The sequence below is a fragment of the Camarhynchus parvulus genome, chromosome 1A (assembly GCF_901933205.1).
Source record: "Camarhynchus parvulus chromosome 1A, STF_HiC, whole genome shotgun sequence".
Classification (NCBI taxonomy): domain Eukaryota; kingdom Metazoa; phylum Chordata; class Aves; order Passeriformes; family Thraupidae; genus Camarhynchus; species Camarhynchus parvulus.
The window spans coordinates 63,844,671-63,865,556 of record NC_044586.1 but is presented as its reverse complement, the minus strand read 5'-3'; the positions used below and the strand labels follow the sequence as shown (position 1 = coordinate 63,865,556).

The following is a 20,886-nucleotide window of genomic DNA, read 5'->3' as shown; positions in this document are numbered from 1 at the left end:
CAGTCAAACAGGATGATGTTGCCTCTCAGTGATCAATGGGGTCTGACTAGATTCACCTGGACCCCATTTTCCATCAATTGCTGGTGTGGGATGGGGGTGGTGGTGTGTACACAGCTGCTGCTGGAGTCTTGGTGCTTGTTGCCTTGCTGTGTGCCCAGAGAGGGGCTCCTGGCTGCTTTTGCACCACCAGTTTAACACCTCTGTGCTGTAAAGCTACTCTAACCCTCTCTATGAAGAGGACAACATGTCTCTTCCTCATCCCTTTTGCAGCATTTCATACTTTGCTCCTGCACTTGGCCACCCCAAAAGCTGCAAGGGAAAGTTCACTTCTCAGTTTCTATTTGTATTTTTTTGCCCAGGCACCTACATGGCTTGAACAAGCAGCCACCAGCCCTGGGCTGGGGTGGTGAGGGCTCTCCCCAGGGTGGGCAGGCTGAGTTGTACCTCAAGGGAAGCATGCCTGGCTCTGGGAAGCCTTGTGGGCTGTTTGGGAAGGTGGCATTTTGTGTCTGAGATGTGCCTGTGTGCTCTCCCACGGCCTCTTGCAGCGTTAGGGGTGGCTTCTGCTGAAGCCCTCTTGGATTTACACACATCTCTGCAAAACTGCATTGGATTTGGTATTCCCACCCTGCCTGTCACATCCTCATGGTGTCACATGTGGGGGAAGCATTTCACGGAGCCCCTTTGTTCTGCCAGTCTGGGGCAGCAGGCACAGCACAGCTGCTCTTTGTTACTGGGCAGCACACTGAAAATAAAACAATCACACAGGGCCTGGTGAGGCAGCAGCCTCTGCCACACTCCCCTCAGTGCCACTGCTCAGCCTGTGTGGGAACCTCCTCCTTCCCCCTCCAGACCTGGAAGTTCAGCTGTGCTGACAACACCTGCCCTGGGGACAAGCCTCGTGCCTTGCAGTGCCCACAGAATGCTCCTTGTGTCCCTCTCCCTTTGCAGGGCTTTGTGTCCCTAAGCCACATCCCACCACTCTGAGCCTGAGTGTCCCCAGACATGTCCCACTTCCTTTGGCAAAGCTGCTCCTGCAGTGTGGATGGCAGGGGCACAACCCCATCATCCCCACCATGGCCTTTGCTCCCAAGCAGAGCCAGTGCTTTTCTCTGCCAGGGTTTTCCCAAGGCTGGAGCCTGTAAATAATCCAGCAGTGGCTCCTCCTGCCCAGCTCTGCTCCCTCTCTTTGTTTCAGAATGAGCTGTGTGGTTCTGCCAGCCAGAGCTGCAGCCACCCAATACAGGCTCCCTTGGGATGGGCCTCCAACACTGACTTCCCAAATTACTGTCTGGAGTGAAGGGTGCAGCCAAGCTGAGCCAGCAATCCTATTCCAGCTGCTGGCACGTGCCAAAACATCTGCCTGCCTGTGCTGTGCTTGCTGATGGAGCTGTGAGCAGCTCCCAGCATGTCATTTGGGAATATAAATTGAGTTTCTCCGAGCTGGAACCACCTGCTTCATATAATTTCTCTGGCAAGGAGTCTTATTCTCCATCCAGGATTTTCCTGCTTTCCTCTGCTGCCAGCCCTGTGTAGTAGCTGGGGGGGGTTGGTACTGATGGATGGGAATTTAGGTGAATCCAGAGGTGAAATGTCCTGCTGCCAAAGCACAGCAGAGGGCAAATGTGCTGTTAAAACCACAGAATTTTAGAATCCCTGACTGGTTTGAGTTGTAAGGGACCTTTAAAGTTCATCTAGCCTAAACCCCTGCCATGGACAGGGACAGCTTTAGATATATTGGGTTGCTCAAGGCCAACCTGGCCTTGAACACTTCCAGGGATGGGGCACCCACAGCTTTTTGAGATGCCAGGCCCTTCTTGATGCTGAATTAAGGCTGGTGGGATGCACAAGCAGGGAAACAAACAGCTCCTTGGGAAAACAGGTGGCTGTTGCAAGGAGCCAAATGACCTCAGCAAACCTGCTGGCTCTGCCTGCTGGAAACCAGGGGTATGGGAGTGAAGGATGCTGCTGCTCCCAGCTTCCCTTTTCCCTCCCTAGGGTGACATGCAGCCAGCCCTCCGGGTCTGTCCCTTCCCCTTCTTCTGCCCCAGCAGTATCCATTGGATGAGTATGTAATTAAGATCCCCTAAACACATCTGAACTGTTGAAACAGAGCTGAATCCCACCCAGAATTGTGCCAACCAGGCACTTAAAACTTGAGCAAATGGGGGAAAGTGGTTTATATGGGAAAAAGGTGTAACATCAGCAAAGTGCTCTCAGAGCTGCAGGTGAGGTGCCCTGGAAGAGACCAGGTGTGCCCAATGCCACCTCTCATCTCCTCAGGGATAACCACTGTGCCATGGTGTGTTTTCCCCGTGGAAAAGCAAAAATAAACCAAGCCCAAGCCCCTAAGCAGGGGCTGGGTGGTTTGTTCTCCTTGAGGGGTTGGATGTGAGTGTGTTGCCATAACAGTCTCACAGCAGAGGAGGCACTGAAGCATCTCTCCTGCTCCCAGTCCAAGCTAGCATTGAGGAATGAGGATTGCTGAGCCCACAGGCAGTGGCTCCTCCAGGAAACTCCTGGAAAGCCCCTGATTTACATGCACCAAGACATGCAAAGGCTGTTTCAATGGAGTGCTGGATCCTTGGAGCTGCCAGGAGGTGAGACCCCTCTGGTGGGACTGGCTGGGATGTGGGGGTGGATGGAGGAGGGTGTCAGGGTTCCCCATATCTCTGTACCCCCAAATGCAGCCCTGCACTCAGCAGATGCACTTGACAGCAGTGGGAAATGCTGCAATGTGGTGCTCCACGTTCCCCTAAAGGGCTTTTCCTCAGCATTTAAAAGTAAAACCCACAAAATCCCACAGGGAGAGAAACAATCACACATTAAGTCTTCCCATTTCTCCCTTTCTTTCCCATTCCCTGCATACCCCTGCTCCTCCTCCCCTCCCTGCTGCCAGATTTGAGTGTGTTTTCCCAGGATTTGTGCCCAGCATTGGCGTTAAGTAAACTCTGCACAGCAGCATCTGCCTTTGCAGGACCTGACGCTTGGGCAGCGGGATGAGGGGCAGTGTGCAGAGGGACAAATGCTCGGAGCGGCCTGAGGAGAGCATCCCTGCAGGTGAGGGATTTCCCTGTGCAGACGGGAAGGCAAAGCGGCTGATGGGCAGCGCCTGGGGGAAAGCAAAGCCCAGCAGACAGCCCCCGTGCCGGCTGCTTGGATTTCCAGAAAGGCCATTAACACCCGCCCGGTGCAGCTCCATTCCAGAGAGCAAAGCAGCAGGAAATAGCTGCTCTTCCCAAATGCAAAGCATTGCCCCAAGCCCCGTCTGCTGCCAGCCTGAGTGATCCCTGCGGAGCCCAAGGAGTCGCAGCAGAGCCAAGGCTGAGCGCTGTTTTTAACTCGGTTTTTGATTTAATCCAAGCTGCAGAGCTACATCTCTATGACCAATATCCTTAGCACTGTCCATATAGCTAGAGTGTAACTGATGGGTCAGGGAATAGATGTGTGCTCCAAAAAATGGAGTTTCCCCACTTTACTTAGGGTTGGTTTGATCTCTGCACAAGCTGCTGTGAATGTGGGAGCCTGAGGAGTGGAGGCAGGATGGGTGGATTGCAGCAGAGGAACAGGGAGCTGGGGCTGGTCTGCTGTGCCACTGAAACTGCCACCAAACCTCAGCTTCATGTGTACCTCCTGACACTCAGCAGGTAACACTGGGGCCAGAGGAGTGAACCCTTCCCATTCCTGCCACTTTGGATAAAATCTATAGGCACTGGAATGTCTCTTGTTCATAGAATTACAGAATGGTTTGGGTTGGAAGGCACCTTTAGAAGTCACCTGGTTCCAAACCCCCTGCCATGAACAGGGACATCTTCAACTAAACCAGACTGAAGTTGAAAACTTAAACCCCAACAAACCTGACCATGAATGTTTCCAGGAATGGGGCATGTACCACCTCTCTGGGCAACCTCTTTCAGTGTTTCATCATCACTTTCATTGTAGAAAATTTTCCCTTCTATCGAGTCTACCATCCCCAGCGTGATCTTTGTGGTGCACAACACAGGTGGTCATGGTGGTCCTGCACTTCTGGTGGTGCCATCTTGCATTGCACCCTCAGCATCCCACCTGGGTGGGACCACTGGCATGACAGGGATGGGCAGGGTTTGTTCCAAGGGAATCTCCACTCCCAGGAGATGCCTGCAGTGCTCACGAGAGTCCAGAGATCTCATTAAGTGAGTCAAGTACTCCTACAAGAAAATACTGTTGGCAGTTTTGGGCACCACAACAAGAGAAAGATGTTAAACTATTAGGGAGTGTGCAAAGGAAGGCCATGAGGATGGTGAAGGGTCTGGAGGGGGAAGCTGCATGTGTAGGGGCTGAGATCACTTGGTTTGTTCAGCCTGGAGAAAGTTGAGACTGAGGGGAGACCTCATTGTGCTCTTCAACATCCTCATGAGGGGAAGAGCAGGAGCAGGCATTGAACACTTCTCTGTGGTGCCAATGACAGCACCGGAGGGAATGGCCTGAAGTTGTGTAAGGGGAGGTTAGATTGGATAATAGAAAAAGGTTTTTCACCCAGAGGGTGGTTGGGCACTGGAACAGGCTCCCCAGGGCAGTGGTCACAGCACCGAGCCTGGCAGAGTTCAAGAAGTGTTTGGACAATGTGCTCAGGCACAGGGTGTGACTCCTGGGGTGTCCTGTGCAGGGCCAGGAGCTGGACTTGATAATCCTTGTGGGTCCCTTCCAACTCAGCATATTCTGTGATAATATTTTAGAGGTGATCTTGAACAGGGGACAATATTCCAATGAGTTATAGACTGAGGAGGCACAGTTCAGGGTAGAAAATTGCTGATAAGTTCAGCCATTTAGGATATCAGCATTAGTTTTGCTTCTAAAACTTCCCAAGTGTGAGCAAGAATCACCTCACCCACCCACACTCACTAAATATTTAGTCATTTTTAACAAGTTAAACAAAGCCCTTTGATTGGATTTATGCTAATGGCTCCTCCGTAGGCATTTCTGATTCATTTACATTTCATTTTAAAATTGCCTGTGTACACTGCTGATTCTCACCAACACCATTAGCAGATAAAAGGAACAAGCAACGGGTCACAGACGCCACAAGATGGCAATAGTTGAAGAGCAATTTGTTTCTGGAGGAAGAGCTCTGGGGTTCACAGTGAGCCCTCCCTGGGAGGGCAGCACTGCTGTGCATTAACCTTGGCACTCACCGAGGGCTCTGTGCCCACCAAAGCAGAGGGGTTCCTGTGTGGGCTGGGTGGGTTCACCTCCCCCCCTCGGAGGAGGATGGAGAACACGGCAGAGCTGCTCAAGGTCGGCCCAGCAGTGTTCTGCCTCGCGGTTTCAAGGACCAAAACTTGCAGCATGAAGCAGAGAGGGTTTGCATACCCCAACAAGGAGCCTCTGAGCCCTGGCTCTGTGTGCCAAGGTGGGGTTTTGCTGGGTCAGAGCCTCTCAGGGGTGTTGCTGTGCCAGCATCCTGTGTGAATCTGCAGCACCTGATTTGCTAGGTCAGGAGAAGAGGTCTCAGCCCCACAGCACCCCTAGATCCAGCACGGAGGTGTTGCAGTGGATGGGAGTGTCTCTGATTCCATGACAGGGTGAGACAGGCTGCCACCTGATTACTCTTCAAATGGTGTTAGATCCTGTATGACCTACAAGCTACAGCAGTGGTGTTCAGGGCCTTACCCTTCTGTAAAGGCTTTTGATATGGTCATTCCCATCACTTTGGCCTCGAGATGGAGAGGTATGAGTTTGATGGAGGGGCTGTTTGGTGGGTAAGGAACTGGCTGGTCATGTCCAGAATTCAGTCAAATTTCATGTCCATGTGGAAACCAGTAAGGAGTGGTGTTCCTTAAGGGCTTGTACAAAACCATTTAATATTGTCATCAGCAACACAGGCAGTGGTTTCTAGAGCACCCTCAGCAGGTTTGCAGGTGACACCAGGCTGAGTGGTGCTGCTGATGTGCTGGAGGGAAGGGATGCCTTCCAGAGGGACTTGCACAGGCTTGAGGGGTGGGTCCATGTGAACCTCATGAGGTCCAACAAGGCCAAGTGCAAGGTCTGGCACCTGGGTCAGGGCAATCCCCAGGGACACCATCCCACTGGGATGGGTGCTGGGAGCCTGCATGAGGCAGGAATCTCCACTGCTCCAAGGCCTCCCCAAAGGGACTTTAAATGAGAGGTGGGAGCTGATGCACCATGCTCAGTGAAAGGCAGCAGAGGAGCCATGTGGGAGCCCACTTGTAATTAATGTTAAATGTAAAATCTATGCTAATGCACTGGGGTTTGGCACTCTGTGCTGTCCAGGAGATGAAGCTGGGAACATGATGCCCTGGTGAGCAGAGGATTTAGGAAGTGGAGGTCTTGGAGCAGCGCTCCATCTCTGTGGGATGCAGCACATCCACTGCCATTCCTTGGGGCTGGCAGCAGCACCTGGGTGTGCAGGGTGGCCATGGGCTGCTCAGGAGCCCCTGTCTGTGCTTTAGTCCTGGGGGAAGGAGTGAAGGCAGCAGGACCCCCAGGCAGGATGGGACTGTGTGGTGTCAGATCACACCTGTGGTGCCCTGGACCAGAGGGACAGAAAGGACAAATCCACGGCGAGTCATTGGCTGTCACTGCTGCTGTTCTGTTGTCCAGCCAGACCATAGTGGTTGGGCAAATTTTATGCAGGCAGAGGTTATTTCTAACCCTAAGGCAAACCCCATTCCCTGCAGGGTGTCCAGCCCAGTCTTGGCTCTCCTTACAGCATCAGGGCAGTACATGAAGGGTGGATGGAGATGCAGGAAGGGGATACCCCACTGCTGCTGCCAGCATCAGGCCAGGGAGGTGGAGGTCTGTCAGTTTTGAGGACAGAGCTATCACCAGAAAAAAAGTCAAGAGAACAAAGGGTGGATGATGTCACCATTCTCACCAGCCAAAAAGTGTGGCAGGGCCTACCACAGCTGTGTCAGGAGGCAGGGATGTGGCAGTGGGGAGAGCTGGGCACTGAGGGCCTGTGAGAAACTCAGGAAAAGGGAAATCAGGAGGGAGCAGAGGTCCAGCTAAGAGCAGAGCAGTTTACACACATCCCCTGTGTCGTGATGAATGGAGACATGAGATACAGTCGGTGAATCCTGAAATCTCTCGGGATTAAATGATTACATTAATCTTTGCTTTTTCTAAGCCGTGGTAATGGCAGTAGCCACATGCTGGTTCCAGTCCAGATCCATCCCTGCTAACTTCCCAGTGACTCCTTGGGGAGCTGGCACAGGCTCACACTGTCCTGACACACAAATGCCCCCCTCACCCTTCTCTAGCTGACATCCTTTTCACCTGATGTCTCCAGGGCAGTGCTGGGCATGGGGCAGAAGCAGAGCAGGGATCCTGTGGTATGGGAGTATTGCTGCCAGGGAGGTTTTTTAAAGTCTCCTGGACTGATTTCCTTTGCTGGAGTGCACATGCAGTCTGTATGATTTGCTGAACCATCCTGGGGCAGGAAAGATCCTGCAGGCCACCTGAGGGTCAGCAGATGGCAGAACTGTGTGGGTTGGCCTTTTCCATCCACCCCAACCTGAAAATGACACTGCTGGGTGTGCTGGTGATGGACATGGCCAGGAGACATCTCTGCCCATGGTGATGGCTGCCACTCCAGGTTGGCCCTGTGGCCAGGCTCCAGCAGGAGCCATGGGCCACCATGGTACTCTCACCTGTCCTTTGCTGGGCAGAGGTGGATGAAGCTCTTCACCCCATGCTTGTTGGTAGCTCCAGGGGCAAGGGTGGTGTTGTGAACACTTTAACGTGAAATTACTGCCCTTGTTATCAGCTGGGTATAACAACATGTGCATGGAGGGGATAGAAAAAGCTGATGGAATTATTTTGGGTTTTTTAAAACTCAGAATTGATGTTTACACACTGGAGCTAAATTATTTATACTCATAATGTTATAGGTTTCACATCAGTGGCTTTTATTAGCAGTCGGCGGATGAGAAATCATACCTGACCTACTTGTACAAATTCTTCTCATGCCTCTCTGTGATGACAGCGTGGCAGGAAGGAGTGCGGGTGCTTACCCCAGCCCAGTGTGGGGATGCTCAAGCACTGGGAAAGCCAGTGGAGGGAGAAGAGATATCTTAGCACCTCCTACAAGGCATTTTGCTGCTTTAGGTTTGGGGGAGAACATGCACAAGGGGGTTATTTTGGAAAAGTCTTGCAAAATGCTGGCAACATTTGTTTCTGTAGGAGGACATGGCCCCATGGGGTTTTTCCTAGGACCGTGCCCCCTCCCTTCCCCATAGAAGGAGAAATGTGCTTCCCAGTGAGGCCTCAGCAGAGGGGAGGCTTTTTGGGGAGAAGGTTTCTCTAGAGGAGGGGTGGCTGCATCAGGACCACCCATCCCCAAGCCCCTCTGATGTGACAGAGTGTGTTTCCCCCGAAGACTCAGCCAGCCGTTTCTAAACCAACATGTCACAGGCACTTGAGATGACTTTCTTCTTGTCTCACAATTAATGCATTTTTTATAAAGCCCAGGCTTCAGTTTCCTTTCATGTTACCAGGAGGATATCCTTTTTCCTCTTCAGCTTCAGAAGGATTTTTTTCACCCAAAGTATTAATCTCCAGTGTCCTGTAGACAGGGCAGAGGGATGCAGTGGCTGACTGGGCCAGCAAGGAAGCAGGAGCATGGCTGGAGCTCAGGTGTGGGTGCTGCCAGAGTCACCTGCTCCATCCCAAAGCTGTTCCAGCAGGTGAGCCTGCAGCTGGTAGCAGCATGTGCTGGTGGCTCTGCAGCACAGATGAGATTAGTTCTGTGCAGACTGTAGCACACAGGAACATTTCTCGCTCAGAATTCTACCTTAGACTCAATTTCAGGTGCTCCACTTAAATGTTGCAAGGAACAGTGTATTAAGCTGGTCCCTGTTTTTTAAAACACAAGCCGAACAAAGCCGTGCTTTAACATCCTGGCCTGTAACAGCAGGACCAAGACAGTGATTGTCCCCCCTGAACTTGGCACTGGTAAGGCCACACCTTGAATCCTGGGGACACTTTTGAGTTCCCCACTACAACAAAGACATTGAGGTGCTGGAGCGTGTCCAGAGAAGGGAGAACAGAGCTGAAGGGCTCAACCCTGAGAAAAGGAAATCTTAGAGTGGCGTTTCAGTACTTAAAGGGGGCTTGTAAGAAAAATAGAGAGGGACTTTTTACTGGAGCCTGTAGGGACAGGACAGTGGGCAGCAGTTTTAAACTAAAAGAGAATTAGATTTAGATTAGCTATTAAGAAAAACAATATTACAATGAGATTGGTTTACAGTGAGGCTCTGTGACAGGTTGCCCAGAGAAGCTGTGGATGCTCCATCCCTGGAGAGTTCAAGACAAGTTTGGACGGGGCTTTGGCCAACCTCATCTTGTGCAAGATGCTCCTGCCCACATGGCAGGGGTTGGAGCTTTCCAGGTCCCTTCTAACGTAAACCTGTGACCGAGATGCTCTTCCAGCACCCCCCAGAGGGGAGAGCCTGCACTGGCTCCTGTCGCATCACACAGGATCTGCACCAGGCTCCAGCCGATCCGGGCAGCCACTGAAATGTGAAGGAAGCTCTTGTCGGGACTTTTACCATCAGTGCTTTTTGTAAAAAGCCAAAAAGGTGTGGTGAGCTGCTGCTTCACTTCACTGGCTCCTTGGAATTGATGGAAGATTACCAGGAACATGTTTTTGCAGGAAGTATTTTCTAAGGCTAAACATTTGACGAGGGTGTGATAATGAATTACCAAGCATATATCTTTGCAGCTACTCCAACCTGTGAGTATTGGTTTGTCCTTCCTGTGTGTTGTTTCCATAGAAGCAGAGCTTAACCTTTTAAGTGCAGATTATAAAGGCACCTAATTCAATTAAAATTAGACTTCAAGCATATCAGTTTGTAATACTCAAGAGTTATTACACGATTGGATATAGATGTTGTTGTGATTGGCAAGGCCAGTGTGGTTTCTGGCTGAGCCAGCTGGAAAAATAGCATCCCGGTGGGAACTTTCAGGGTTTTCCTATGTGTAGTCCACTGGTGGCAAAGTAATTCCTCTAAAATACGGGAATCCAGCATAGAACACAGGAACACACTTGCAATTAAAGTTATTTATTGTAGGTTTTCTTTTCTGAACTGACAAAGAGGATTTCCCAGAGATTGGTAACACGACACAATGTTATACACCATTTCACAACTAGTCCCTTGTCGCTTTATTAAGAACATAGTAATTTAAAAATATCTAAATATTTACATATTAATAAAACATATATACAGAAGATTGAGACATTTTTACCTAAATATGGAATGATTTTTTTTTTCTTCTAATAAACCCTATAAAAAGATTTCTGAAGAAAGTCTGAACAGTAGTCACAGTAAGTAAACACAAATGCAATCTTCCAAATTTACAAAACGCTGATTTCATTGCTGAAGGGTTACAACACAACGGGCTGGTGCCCCCTGCCCAATGCAGGCAACTCCAAGCCATGAAGGAAGGAAAGACTCAAAATTTAAGGTTTGCAGTGCACATTCAATCTATTCCACAGTTTCAGAGAGAACATGGTCATTCCTAAAAGTCCATGGAAGGTGGGCGGGGAACAGCTGGGAGCCTGGTTTCTCAGGTGCCAACAGAACAAACTGTTCACGTTGGCTTCAGTGTTATTTGTGGGTATTCTGTGACACCTGAGAAACAGGCATTAGGATTGTTACAAAAAGAGGTTTGACATTTTGAAAACCATCCCACTCTGTAATAGCACTTCTGTTGAGACACTCAAAGGCCAAACAGTTTCCAAAAAATAAAAAAGTACCTAAGATAAGATACACACAGGGAAAGGAAACACAATGGCAAAGGCTCTAGCAAGCTCTCCCTCCAATTGCAGGACATGTGCTCAAACTGCCTGGTGATCAATAGGTGTTGCAGGTAAGACCTTCCAGATTTCTCTGTGACATTTTTAAAGTGAATTTAGTGCTGATGAAAGGTGCAGAAATGAAGGTTTGCAGGAGGGGCCACACACAGTTTTACCTTAGCCCTGACCTGACCCTTTCAGTGTCTAAGAGGGTAGTGCAATTTCTTGATCGATTCACTTGTCTTAACTGCTGAGATATCAGTACAGTGCCAGTTGAAAGGTGACTTGTTTTTTTTTAAATAGGTGAGTATTGTTGCCAAGGACACGGAGCAGTGAGCAGACCCTCTTCTTAGAAAACAGAAAAATAATACATTTTGAAATTGAGGTGTTGAGCAAGCTGGGGGCAACAGTGAAGGGAAAATGACCACCTCCAGCAATCTGCACTACTAAGATGCTCAAGAGCCATCCCACTAGGACCACATAGGGGAAATTGTTTGAGGAACAGCTTCTCCTTGCTATAACTAGGAACCTAGGCACTGCTGGGAGAAATCCTCCTTTATACCCTCCTAAACCCAGTAAGGATTTTTTAATCAGAGATGTGTGTGACTGGTCATTGGTACCACAGCAGCCAGGAAAGGAAAAGTGGGTCTGCAGAAGCAAAGAGCTTCACCAGGTCAGATGCTCATTAAGCCCCCAGGGTTCATGGTGGAGAGAGAGGCCACCCTGGTCCCTGGGGACAGGAAGAGTCACAACTTCTTCGTGGTTTAAGATGAGACACTGCTGGCAAGCATACAAACATGTGGAAAAATACAATCATGGAGGAGAAACACAGGTAAGAGAATGACCTCAGAGTGGGTACCCCGCTAATTCAGTAATGCACGGGATGCGGAGGGAAATCATCTTAATTAAGATGAAGAACAATGAAGAGATCTGGTGGTTCATTACTTGAGGTTACATGGAAAATGCACAGACTTGTAAGAAAAACTGTATGGATGCCCATGTCTTGTAGTACACTGAAGTTCTCGTGCTGAGCTTGCAGGAACATTGCTCAAAGGAGAGGATGCTTCTATCCGCTAAGAACACTGATGCAGGATGTGAAATTCAAACTGAAAAATCTGGGTTTGCATCTATCAGGTGGTCTGTTGTGGTGTCGAAAAGGTTACCTGAAGGAAGAAAGAGTTTGAAGGAATCAGTTAAAAAAATGTAAGAATTTAAGATATTTGAAACAAAAAATTAGTATTTTAGAATTATGGAAATAATGTATTTGAGTTTTAATTTTAATTAGTGATGAGGCTGAACTGCTGGTGTGCACACAGGCAGTGCTGCTGAATTCCATTTAGAGTAGAGCTCAACTGGCTAAAGAAAAGCAAATTAAATAGATTTTTTTGAATACAAAATTTGCCAGCCAAGTTTTTCACACAACATACAGTGCAGCCCACTTCAGATGTAAAGCACTCCATTAGACTTCAGCACAAACTGCACTGCTACGCTCACCCCTTTGAAGTTTAGGTTCTGAAGAAGTGAAAAAAGCACCCCATGAATTTTAAACCTTGAGTACATACTTTGGGATCTTATTTGGTAAAAACCCCCACCACTCCACAGCAGTCTAAATGCATATAGGAGAAAAAAAAAATATATATACACACACCTATAAAAGGTGCACTGTGTGATTATATCCCATCTTTTAAAAAGCACTTTAAGAATGTGCTTTTTCTAAACAGAACAATGAAAAGATGGACAGAAGAATTACAACGAGGGCACTAAGAACACAGGGCAAAGAGAAGACAGACATCAATCAGCCTGAGAGGCAAATACGTCCCAATGAAAAGGGAAGACTCACAATCACGCATTGAAAGGATAAAGATTTATATTACAATAAAGGATTTATATTTAAGGTTTTGGAATAGTTTTTTCTTTTTCTTTCTTTTTTTTCCCCCAAGTTTCATTTTCTTGATATTGTATTTCAAGAGAAAAGGAGACAACCTATATAGAATTGGATTGTTGCTGTTTTCTTATCATCCGTTTCTTTACCAAGAGATTGCTCTCATCTTTTCACAAAGCTGTATCACCCCTAGACCTGAGGATTGGGATGTTAGTGTTTCAGCTTCCGTTAGGGATATCAAAATTCTTTCTCATCTCGAAATTAACCCCAGAGTGGAGAAACTACACAAACTCTCAGCATGGCTGTGGTCCCAAGCAGGGGCAAGGAGTGCTACCTCATGGTCCTAAACCTGCCTACATCTTTCCAATCCAATTTACAAGATAAGGATTCAAAAAAAGGGTGTTGCAGTTGTGTTACATTTGTTCTCACATGCAGAATTTACTGGTTATGCCTTCCTTTTGTTTTTCTTTGAACCACAAAATCCCAATGCTTTTTGTAAATTGTACACTGAAAGAAGATGAGCCTTTTCACAATACCATCTTACACAGAAAAGACTCTAAAAGGTGCCACATCCTCATCCTGATAAAGATCTATCTCACACCCTCCAGGTATCCTGTATCACCAAGAAACTAATCAGCCTTTCCACTGAGCCCAGGATAATTACCCCCAGAGCTGTCTGATCTATCTCAGCTCAGGTCTGGACACAGCCTGCAGCTTTGCTTAGGTGCAAAAGCTGGAATTCTCTGAGACATGAGCTTTGATAACATTTGTTAGGGGCAATTCTTCTAGTATTTTCTTGAGATTTATCTGTCAATGAACCAAAGTTCCCAGCAAGTTTAACTGCCACAGTTCTTCCAATTTACTTTAAACACCCTTCAATCAACAGCCTTTAAAGCCAAGGCCCTCTTACTATAGAGGGTGATTTTAACACAGGAGCATAATTTCTGTTCAGGAGTGCTAAAATATAATTGGGAAAAATGTCTTAGCTTTATGAGGATGTACCAGCTTCATTATTTTTACCAGGCTTTTGAGTTCCAAAAGAGCTTTCTGAAAACAAAGCATCTCCTGCTCTCCTGAAATCCCAGGACTTTGCTAGTTTGTGGGCACAGAGGGAGCTGGTTCAGACCTGGCTGTGGGCACTGGCACCAATTAACTGCACTCAGAGCCTGGTCCTGCTGGCACCAAAAGAGAGACACCTCCAAACACAACTGCAGCTGACCTGGCCTTCCCTCTGGAAGCAGCTCTCTTCCCACCAACGATGGAGGGAGTTGAGAGCAACCACACCTCTGACTGAGGTGTCCCAAATGAAGTGTCAGCCAGAGGCTACAATCCAAAATCATACAGACTGAGACATTCCAGCACTCATAGTCCACATATACCCAGATCTCGTTCATAATGGCATTGGTGTCACAGGCAGGACTGACAGAGCTGGAAAGGCAGATTTAAGGCATCTGAGATTTCCCTTATTTTTTGGCACCAAAGCTTATCATTGATTTAAATAATTCTCCCTGGGTGCTTTTGCTTCACAGTTTGTTCAGTTATTGAAGATCAAGAGAGGAAGTGTTCATGGATAGCTCCGATACCCCCACATCTTTTCTCCCCATCCAGTCACCTGCAAGATCCCCTCAACCAACCCAATTCACTCTGGTTTTATTACATCAAAGCACCAGGTTAACCACTGATCACAGAATTACAGGATCATTTAGGTTGGAAAAGATACTTAAAATCCTGCACTGCTAAGTCCACCAACAACCATGTCCCCAAGTGCCACATCTACACATCTTTTCAATACCTCCCAGGACCATGACTCCACCACTTCCCTGGACAGCCTGTTCTGGTGCTCGACAACACTTTTGGGGAAGAAATTTTTCCTAGTACCTGAGGCCATGATTTATCTGGTATTAGCTGTCATCTGCAACCAAGGCCCATGGCATGAGGCACTGCACAAATACAGTCAGAGAGACTTTTCCCCAAAGATTTTTCAAGCTAAACAGAGAAGACAGCTAAATAAATTGCATGCAGACTCTCTTTAAAGAACCTGTCAAGCACCCTTTTGTAAAACCAGCTGTACTAAAACAGGGAAAGACCCCTGTAAAAATCATATTCCACCTCTTTTGCTGCATTCCTTGATACAAAGCAGCTATATTTTGGCTCTGTCTCATAATTACTGTCATTATACTGTCTGTGTATCACTTTAAATAATCTGCTTCCAACAACAGTATGATATTACACAGATCTGTCCTATAAAGAGGCACTAGCACACATATAATAATGGGTGTGAGTCAAATTCTTGGCTCACAGCCTGTGAGCATCACCTCCCCCCCAATGCAAACTGCAGCATGGTTTATTTAGGCATCCTTCCACAGGTAGTGTGGAGCAGTACACATCACATACAAGCATTTCAGCTCCAAAGCTGCATGCATGGATGCCCAAAGGTGTACAAGCAAGCAGACCACAGGGGTGATCTGCAGTGGAGTGGAAAGGGAGTCGCCTTCTCTATCACAACCACCTCAGCACGTTCATCTCCATCCCTGATGCACGACCCGAGCAGTGACTACAGAAACTGCTCCAAGAAACCTACAGCAAACTGTTCATTCTGCTCCAGAGCAATGAAGAGATAACACTACACCACGTTAACAACCTTTATTAGGGTCCTCTCACAGCGGAATTGCTTCCCTCCCTGATAAAAGAAACCAACAGGATGTTGCTTGGAAGGGACCTTTCAAAGCAGAGCTTCCTGCATCTTTCATCCCAGCCGTAGCCTGCCATATTATTCAGCCAGGAAAGCAGGACGGCGGATCCCAGGCAGCGCGTGCTCCCAGCCCCCCCTGGGTCCCTGCCAGAGCCAGACTAAAGCTGCTTGTCCTCCCAACTGCTCTGCTGCTCCTATTCCTTAGTAACTGCACGTGCTCCAACAGTGCTCCACGGCTGGCAGCTGCTGCTCCAGCGCACAGCAGCGTGGTGTGAAAGCTCCTTCTCCAGCCCTTGTGCAAGAGAGATTAGGGAGGCCTGGCACAGGAGACAGATGCTGTGATGGGCACCAGTAGTCTCCCGTGCTCCCCACAGCTGTCAGGTACAGTGTGGTGTGCTCAGAAACTCAGTACCAGCCCTGTCCTGCTCTTTCAGCAGTGGCATTGCTGATCTCCAACCATCCTTTGTTGTTAAACGAAATAACACAAAACCGCACTCTAATCAATGACGTTATTTGTCTGCCCAAGATCCTCTCTCATTTGGGGATTAGAAGCAGCATCTCGGTGACATTACAGACTCTGAAATGCAGGGAACCATCTCCCCAGACTCTGGCCCCATTGGATTTTCAGAGGATGGCAGCTCAGCTCCTACCATCATGGCACCTACTGATGGACTAACTCTTAATGTGAGGGTGCTTCAAATTTCAGTCTCAGTCTGGTGATTTCAGCACCAAATTCAACAGTGTGGAAAAATGTTATTTCCCAGACTACACAGCTGCACAGCCAAGCTGCTGCATAGCAATTGTCAGGCTTTTAAGGCAGGGTGGCTGCACTTCAAGAACAAGTAAACTAACACTCAACTAGCATGTAAAAATGTCTGCAATCCAGTGAGTCCAAGATATTATGGCTAATACAGCCAAGAACTCAACAGACATGACACTACAAGTGATTGTGTTTGTCCCTACCAATAACTCTGTTAAGAGATAAAAAACACTCCCAGAAATATCAGGGATGAGCACAAGTCCCTATCTGGCATAACAAGTGTAACTTACAGGCCTTATTAGCTTAGCTGCTCCCATGGACCTTGAGGTTTTATGAATATGAAATTGAGGGGAAAATTGTAAGATTCTGATGCATTTGTTTTTTAACACAGACCATTCAAAACTTTAGATAGCAAAGCCCTGTGTGCAATTACCCAGCTGTACATGGCAAGTCAGGATTATTGAAAAGTGCTTCTGTGCCATAAATAAACAAAAACACATACGGAAGACTGATAAAAATTTTCATGCATTTTACCTGTTTGTAGTAGAGAAATGTCCGGCTTCTCATCACAGTCAGTTGCCTCTGCTGATTACAAATATAAACAAGAAATCTCATTACTTTTACTGAATACGGGAATGCGATTAAAAAGCTGCAGACTGTGAAGTGGTTTTGCATTTTCTATCTACTTTCCTCAGCTGCAAATTTGCAAGTGCTCTGTTAAAAACTCACTGCTTGGAGGAAAAGGTCATATAATAAGAATGCAAACTTGGAAGAGGCAGTTGGGTATTAAGAAGCAATTGTACCAGCAATGGGATGGAGTAACACTTGTTCTTTTTAAGGTTTCAGGATATCTGTATGATAAGAGGAGTTGTTATCACTTGATAAAGCCACAACAAAAGTTCCCAGCAGTCCTTAGAGGAAGAGCTTGCAGGCTGGAACTCCACCCACCGACAGTCATCCCATGCCTGCAGGGAAAGGAACACTCCCATTTCTGCACCCTAACTTCCCATGACCACAGGCAAGCTCACTTTGCAGGGGACAGATTTACTAGGGCAAAGTGTCTTCAGAAACGCAGGTGGGTGCCCAGTGTAATTAAAAAAAGCATGTGACCACACTGGCAATTAATGTGTATCTACACACATGCTTTCAACCCACAGCTTATGCAAGAGCATTTGACTTAATTTGGCCCACGGTGAAGGGAGGCTAAAAGCCTAATTTGTTAATTTTGTGTTTGCCAGAGGCCAAGGGAATGCACAGACATAGCTTGCCTCACTCAGCAGATGTGCAGGGACTTGTTAGGCTGTAGTACCTGGGACGTGCATGTGAACCCTGAGTAAATCAAAGGTGTGTAACAGGAAATCCGTGCCTAACCTAAACAAGCCCTAGTCAAAATCCTATTACCTTTGTCTTTTGGCACTGCAGCATGATATTTAAGGCCTTTGAAGCACAATGAGATCTTTGAGGGCACTTCAGCAAATGAGGTGTGGTCATACAGGACAAGCCCATTATCACTGAATCACAGAATAGTTTGGGTTGGAAGGGATCTTAAAGGTCACCCAGTCCAACCCTCCTGAAATTAGCAGGGAGAGAGCTTCAACTAGATCAGGTTGCTCAGAGCCCTGACCTTGAATAATTCCAGGGATGGGGCATCCAGCATCTCTCTGAGCAGCCTGTGCCAGTGTTTCAGCACCTCATTGTAAAAAATTCTTCCTTACATCTAATCTAAATCAACCATGTTGTATTTTAAAATGATCACCCCTTGTCCTATGAACTACAATGTACAAAGTCTGTGTGGTGGATGTATATCTGCTCACATCCATTCACTGCACAATATCCACAGGGATCAAAACCAAGGCTGCAGATCAACTAAGCAACTCAGTTCACCTCCCACTTGAGACTAAGCCAACTGTCCTGATTATCTTTATCATGGCTCTGCATATGAGGATGTTCAGTTGTTGCCTTCATGATGATAATGTCTAATCCACCTCCTAATCTACATTAGTTTTCTAATGTAATCCATCAACCCTTGTCTCTCCATCCCTGGTCCAAGAGACTACTGTCTCTCCCTCATGCCTGGATGTCAGGTTAGTTTTTAGCTATGTGCTCTCAGTTCTGCAAAATTAACTGAACCAAAGAAAACATAAACAAACTAAAACCCTAGTATCAGGCAGCTTTCCTCCCACAAAAGGTTTAAATGCAGAGCCCTGGTAAGTTCATGGCACAGACTTGCAAGTGACTCAGTGGAATTGAGACCTTTCTCTGCTTTCTGTGAAAGGTGGCACCCTGAGCAGGAACAAATTCAGTGCCTGGTACAGCTCACTGTGAAAACCTTGAATTTTGGAGGGAACTAAATGGGAAGGGATCACCTAGGCTGGTTTGAATCTGGACCAGACTCTCAGTGATAGAAGGACTGGATGTGTAAGGGAGGAGACAGCATGGTGCAATGAGAAGGCAAAACTCAGCCAATGGGATTTACATGGCTTTAAAAATCCTGTCTGAGAAGTCTGAGGCTAACTTCTAGCAATGCTGTGAAGAACTACCTGCACCAGGTGATTCTGTGGCACAACTCAGCACACAAGGACAAAGCTGCATCTGGCCCCTTGGGTAGAAGGGAGCCAAGCTACAAAAATGGGGGAGGCTGGATCTGAGTGCTGGCAAAGGACTGGACAGCATTCCCTCTATGAATATCAAGGGTGGTACCAATGGGCTGCCCACTGTAGTGACAGCTTTTCTAGAAATTTCTGCAGCAATTCGTGAAGTAGCTCCAGAGACGTGGCCACCTTTCTGCCTAACTCTTCCTACACCAGATGAAAGCAATAATACAGAAAGAAACAAATGGAAACAAAGAACTTCCAGAAGGTAAGGACTTGAGTCTTCAACTCTACAGAACCAGAAGTTACCTGGCCATTTTAATCTGGCAGAAGACTGATAAACGAGGTTCAGCTCTCCACCAATTGTTCCAGTCTCATTCCTCATGCCAGCACATGAATGTTTATACAGTCACCAAGATCAGATCCAGTTAAAAACTGACAACATGGCCACAGGAATGCCTGTGCCAGCACCAGAAAGGGAGTGGGAGCACAGCAGATGCCCAGAGAGCTACTCACTCTTCTCAGCAGCTGCCAGGATTTGTTTTATGAAACTGGATGTGTAATTGCAGCTCCAGGTGAAGCTGGAAATAACACAGGGGAATGGCAAACATCTTGCCCTCCTAACATGGATATAAACCACCAGTCTCTTACATGTCATTCCAAGAAGAAAGGAAGGTTTGCCTTTGACAACCACACCCACAGACTGCCAGCCAAACCTCACTGTCCTGGGCCAGCTTTCAAGACAAGGCAAGCAGGAAGAGAGCCTACTGTGGGAACTCAGAGCCTCTTCTCTGTCCTTTGCTCAGATAGAGTGCTGCAGACCTTGCAAAATAATGCTGGTAGTCATTTCCTTAGGTTCCCCCCAGATTGTGTAGCTTCTGAGGTACATGTCTGTCTGTTAAGTGTACACTTGCTGCTTTCCTGGAAAGAAGTACATATGTGCTCAGGGCTGGGAAGTTGAATACAGCAGTTACTATTTTAATATTGCTGGTTTTTATCTAAAATACTGGCCACAAACACACTGTACCAATGCTGCACTTCATTCTACATCCTTCCTGGCCCTGTGTGTATTGCTAAGCAAAAATCAACCTAATCTCTTGCAACATGTAGATATTATGTCAAAAGCAGAAACCAGGGAATCAGAAGGCTGAAGAAAAACAGAAAGAAGAAAAAGCCTCATGTAAAACAATGGAAGCAGCAGTTTGAACAAGGACATGGGAGAAAAGCATATTCCCAGGGAAAAAATGATAAATATTTTTTCCTTCTTCCCCACTATTTTACATTGCAATAAAGTAATGTTAATTTTAAAAAACAATTAAAGGATGAAGTATCATGGCATGTGATTTATTTAAATGAATCTTGCCTGAACGTTTGCAGCACGTTTTCCAAAACTGCTGTATTTTCCTTTAAGGAGTCAGGCAATCCAAAGGCTCCAGGTTATGCACAAATAATCACTGGGCATGAACAGCCCATGGACTGTGGCAGTGTTAGAACAGAATCACAGCATATCCTGAGCTGGAAGGGACCCACAAGGATCATCCAACCCCTGGCCCTGCACAGGACAGCCCCAGGAATCCCACAGTGTGGTAATTTACATATTATTGTTATTACATATTACCCCACAGCATCAGCTTTCCCATGGACAGCTGCTATGGAATAATGGCTCACGGGCTCTTCAAAACATAAAAAGGGAGGAAGAACTTACTGTGGGAGATGTGTGAACCCTGACCTGCTGCTTATTAATGGATGGAGAGTTTAGTAATCAAAAGGCTCGAATGCAGTGCCTGCACAGAGGTGACAGGAACAGCCAGCCAGCTCCCTCTGATTTTACCCATTTAAGATCTCTGTGATAATGGCTGACTGTGTCCCTCTGTGCTGCCACTGGCAAGGCCACCAGACACCAGCTCTTGTTCTCTTTTGCAGGGCGAAGGGACCACGCTGGGGCAAGCCCAGCACCGTAAATTATGAGGCAATTTGCATTGTAATTCATGCTGCTTTAAGAGGGGAACCCATGCACACGCACTTCCCTTGACTTCTTTCCTTCCAGGGCAACTTTGCATCCCATCCCATCCACCAAAACAGTTCAGCTCCTCTTCTGGGAGAAGACAGACCTGGCATGATGAAGCTGTGCTCCACTATGCTCTGCTGTTGGCATGACATGGGACC

General features: G+C 47.3%; 1 protein-coding gene across 1 annotated transcript in view; it reads right to left on the bottom strand.

Annotated features, from left to right (window-relative positions):
* Positions 1-10,048: 10,048 nt before the first annotated feature.
* BEND7 (BEN domain containing 7) overlaps positions 10,049-20,886 on the bottom strand; it is a 46,698-nt gene continuing 35,860 nt past the window's right edge. Inside the window, 2 exon segments of the mRNA XM_030960401.1 lie at positions 10,049-11,958; positions 16,664-16,711. Coding sequence (XP_030816261.1) covers positions 11,897-11,958; positions 16,664-16,711 — 110 coding nt within the window. The 3' untranslated portion in view covers positions 10,049-11,896.